The sequence below is a fragment of the Parus major genome, chromosome 14, assembly GCF_001522545.3.
Source record: "Parus major isolate Abel chromosome 14, Parus_major1.1, whole genome shotgun sequence".
Taxonomy (NCBI): Eukaryota; Metazoa; Chordata; class Aves; order Passeriformes; family Paridae; genus Parus; species Parus major.
Window position 1 is genome coordinate 1609261 of NC_031783.1, and position 4175 is coordinate 1613435.

At 68.1% G+C, this 4175-nt stretch overlaps 1 protein-coding gene across 1 annotated transcript; it reads right to left on the reverse strand.

Annotated features, from left to right (window-relative positions):
• Positions 1–355: 355 nt before the first annotated feature.
• Positions 356–4169, reverse strand: RHBDL1 (rhomboid like 1). Its single transcript, XM_015642373.1, has 6 exons — positions 4115–4169; positions 2084–2242; positions 1646–1870; positions 980–1128; positions 781–893; positions 356–537 (listed from the first exon to the last, which is right to left on the reverse strand). The coding sequence occupies exons 1-6, from the start codon at positions 4151–4153 to the stop codon at positions 356–358; spliced, it is 867 nt and encodes a 288-aa protein (XP_015497859.1). The 5' UTR covers positions 4154–4169.
• Positions 4170–4175: the final 6 nt, after the last annotated feature.

Here is a 4175-nt window from a genome sequence, read left to right on the forward strand (position 1 = left end):
GGATGATGGATGGATGATGGATGGATGATGGATGGATGATGGATGGATGATGGATGGATGATGGATGGATGGATGGATGGATGATGGATGGATGACGGGTGGCACCAACAAGGCTCCAGCATGGAGGATGAGGCTGCTGCCAGAGCCCCTGCAGTGCCCCATGAAGCCCACTCAGGTCCCTGCTCCTGCCCAACCCACGATGCCACCCAAGGTGGTCCCCCTGTGGTGGTGCCACCCTAATGCCACCCACAACATCCCCCCACAAATGCTGCCCACCCCACAGTGCCACCCCATGGCATCCCCTGCTGGTGTCCCACCACCTTGCCCAACCTGCAGACAGTTCCCACCCCCATTGTCACCCCATGGCACCCCCCACCGTGCTGCCCACTGTCCACCCCTGTCCCCCCGCTCTGTGTCCCTTTGTCCCCTGGCTGACCATGACGACGTTGGCGAGGTGAGCAGAGCAGAGGGCATAGACCCCCCCCGAGCCCCCGACCAGGGGGGCCCTCATGTCCGTGATGGAGACGGTGAGGGAGCCTGGGGGCACAAACAGGGCTCAGCACGGGGTCTTGCCCCCATAGCATGAATTAATTACTGTCTACATTAATTAATTACACCCTGCATTTCCCCCCCAGCCCCCAACCAAGTGATGCTGGCACTGCAGGGTGGTAGCCAGCACAGCCCAGCATCCCCATCAAATTCGAGGTGCTCCTCCCCGTGCCCTCCCCGGGCTGGTGACAGGGACCCCTGGGGACAGTCCCCCCCCAGGGGAGCACCCACCTGCCAGGACCCCGGCCAGGTAGAGGAAGCTGATGCGCAGGATGCCGTGCACCATCTCCAGGGGCACCCCGATCATCAGCTGCAGGAGGGCGTTGAACCCCAGCTGCTCCAGCCTGCCCGGGCACAGGAGGGAACAGGAGGGGGGCTCAGCCAGCACAGCCCCTGGGGTGTCCCCGGTGTCCCCCCCGGCAGGACCTACCCCACGTGCATGAACATGTAGGTGAGGAAGCGCCAGGCGCGTGCCCGGTGCCCGGGGTGATAGACCAGGGGGCTCTTCATGTACTCGGGGTGGTAGGTCTGCAGCACCCACTTGTTCAGCCGGGCCCCGTAGCACAGGAACACGATGATCTGTGACAAACCCCGTGGCTGTCACCCCCCTTCACCCCACATCTGACCAGGATGTCACAGCTGGGGTCACCCGTCCCCTCTGCCCTGGGTTCGAGTCCCACATACAGGTGCAAGGACATCACAGACAGGTCCTCCATCCTCCCACCCCTCATGTGAGCCCCCCAAGGGCACCAGGACATCACTGCTGGGCTCAGCCATTCCTTCTAACCTCTATGGGTCCCATCTATGGGCACCAGAACATCCCATCCCCTCCATGGACTCCAGGACATCACAACGGGGGGCACCCAACCCTTCACCCCGTATCTGAACCCCTCTGTGGGCAGCAGGACATCACAACTGGGGTCACCACCGCCTCAGGTCTGAGTGACCCACGCGGGCACATCTTTGTGCAGGGCCCCACATCCCTTCAGGACAGCTCTGAGCCCCCCCGTGTGCACCAGGAGCTCACAACCAGGCTCACGCACCTTGTCGGCCCCGAGTGTGATCCCGGGACCCCCGGAGCCGCCCGTGCCCGTACCTGGGTCAGGGTGACGGCTGCCATGAAGACGGGGGGCGGGCAGGTGCGGTGCTGGTAGAAGTACCAGCGCCGGTCCATCTCGCAGGGCAAGATCTCATAGGCCACGTAGCGGACGAAGCGTTTGTAGATGCCGAGGCCGGTCTCGTCCAGGAGGACGTCCCGGGGCAGCGCCCGCTGCCCGTTGGCGATGGCTCGCTTGAAGCTGCTGGAGCGCTTGCTGCTGATCTGCGGAGAGAGGCCGTGCCCGAGGGGGACTCACGGCCTGGGGCCACCCCCTGCCAGCCCCCCCGAGCCGTCCCGCGGCCAATTCGCCATCCCACGCCAGGGGAGTCCCTGGGGACCGCCGGTGTCTGCCCCCCTCCCCAGGGGCACAGGGAGGTGCCCGGTGCCCACCCCGGGCTGGCACCCACCCCGTCCCTGCGGCCGCCCGGCACTGACCAGGTCTACCAGCTCCTGATAGCAGACCTGCCCCTCGTCGTTGCCCTGTGCCAGGGCCACCAGCATGTCGAGCTTGGCGGGGTCCAGGGGCAGCTCATGGCTGTGCACCAGGCTGGCGAACGTCTCCACCCCGATGAAGCCGGTGTTCTCGGGGTCGAGCTGCGGGACACGGCACCGAGCGTCACCGGGACGCCGGGGCTGCGGCTCCTTGCTCGGCCGGGGACACCTCCCGGTGCCTCCATGCCAGCTGTCCCTGCTGCGGTGCGAGGGACACCACAGGCTGCAGCTGGTGCCCCGGGAGGTGCCCCGTGCCGTGCCGGTGTCCCCGTCTCCCCGCGGCGCAGCCAACACTCTCCCACTCAGTTATTTCTCGCCGCCAGCAGCCTGCCAGCCAGGAAGCCACCAAGCTAAACACACGCGCAGCCCTGGCACCAGCCTCCTCCTCCTCCTCCTCCTCCTCCTCTTCTCCTCCTCCTCCTCCTCCCGCTCCTCCCGCCGCCCTTGCCGCCGGCCGCTGGGATCCACCGCGCCCTGTGCCGGGGCACCCTGTGCCATCCTCGGGCACCCCGAGCCCTCCAGGGACAGCACCACGGGCACCCCCCCGCTCATGGGAGCCCAGGATGGCACAGGAGGGTGGAGATGGGGAGAGAGCACCCACGGCTGGAGCACAGCCCCTGCAATCGCCCTGGAGTAGTGTGGGGTTTGCTCTTTGCTTCTGCAGGGAGAGAAATGCGGGAGAGGAGCCTCATCTTCGTGGGATGGGCAGGAGAGGGAGTGCTTGGGACATGGGATCGTATCCCCACCCGGGTGGGCACCCTGTCCCTCCCTGTTCCCCCGGCAGGAAACAGCCACAGCCTCTTTCCCGAGGGGCTTTGGCTGCCCGGAGCGGGGTGCGGGGTGGGACAAGGGGTGCAGGCAGCATTTGTAACCTCTCAGCAGCCCCAGCCCTGAGGGCGGGAGCACCCTGGTGTCCCCCTGCCCCACACCCGTCACCCCACAGGCTCCACGTGTGTGTCACGCCGGGACCTGGCACACGCTGTCCCCACGCTGTCCCCACGCTGTCCCCACGCTGTCCCCACGCTGAGCCACCGGCCCCAAGAGCGCCGAGAGCCCTGTCAGCAGCCAGGGAACCCCTCTCTGCTTTTGGGGTGAATCTCCCCACACCCCAACCTCACTGGCACCCTACGATCCCCCGGGAGGGCCCGATCCCAGCTCCCAGCCCTCCCAGCACTGCTCGCTCCCGGGGAAGATGCTGCTCATTCCCGAAGAGCTCGGGTTCACATGGAGTCCCTGTGCCGAGGGTGGGGTGACAAGGGGGACAGCACGGCAGCTCCCGGGCTGGGAGACTCAGCCAAGGTCACGGAACCAGCGGGGGGCGAGTGGGGGAACAGTTAATTATCCTGACCCCCAAGAAATTCCCTCCCCGTGCCCGGGGGAGAGCCGCCAGCTGGGCCAGGGCTGGGTGGGGATGGAGGATCGAGGCGATGGAGCTCAGGAGGGGCTGGTGGGGGCCGGGGGGCAGCGGGTGGAAATCTCTGGCGGCCCCATCGTGCCGCGAGCAGAGCCCCACGCCACGCAGCGCTGGTGCTCCACGGCCTCATCTCGCAATCAGGTCACGGGGGTGGGTGCAGACCCCCGCCTCGCCGGCCGGACCGAGCCCACGGCCCCCCCGGGGCTCCATCCGGCACCCAGACCCCGCCGGCGGCGCTGGGGCTCCGTGCCCAGCACCCCTCGTCCTTGAGGGCGCACCGGGCAGGATCCGACCCGGCGCTGACGGAGGGAGAGGCCACAAGTGACACGAGTCGCGCGTTCTCAGCGGCACAAGGAGGGCCGGCTCCCCCGGGGCGGTGATGAGGGGCACCGAGGGACGCTGGCGGGGGGTGGCACGGCCTCGGTGGCCGCCCCGGGTGGGCAGCGCTGCCCGCCGCTCTCAGCCGTGCCCGGTGCTGCGAGCATCCCTGCCCCCGGTAGCGATGGCCGGGGTCCGGCGGCCCCCCCGAGCGCAGCCCGGTGCCCCCCGGGCGGCCTCACCTGCTCCTGGATGAGCTGCAGCAGGGAGCTCCTGTCCATGCACCCGGCGGGCGGAGGGCTC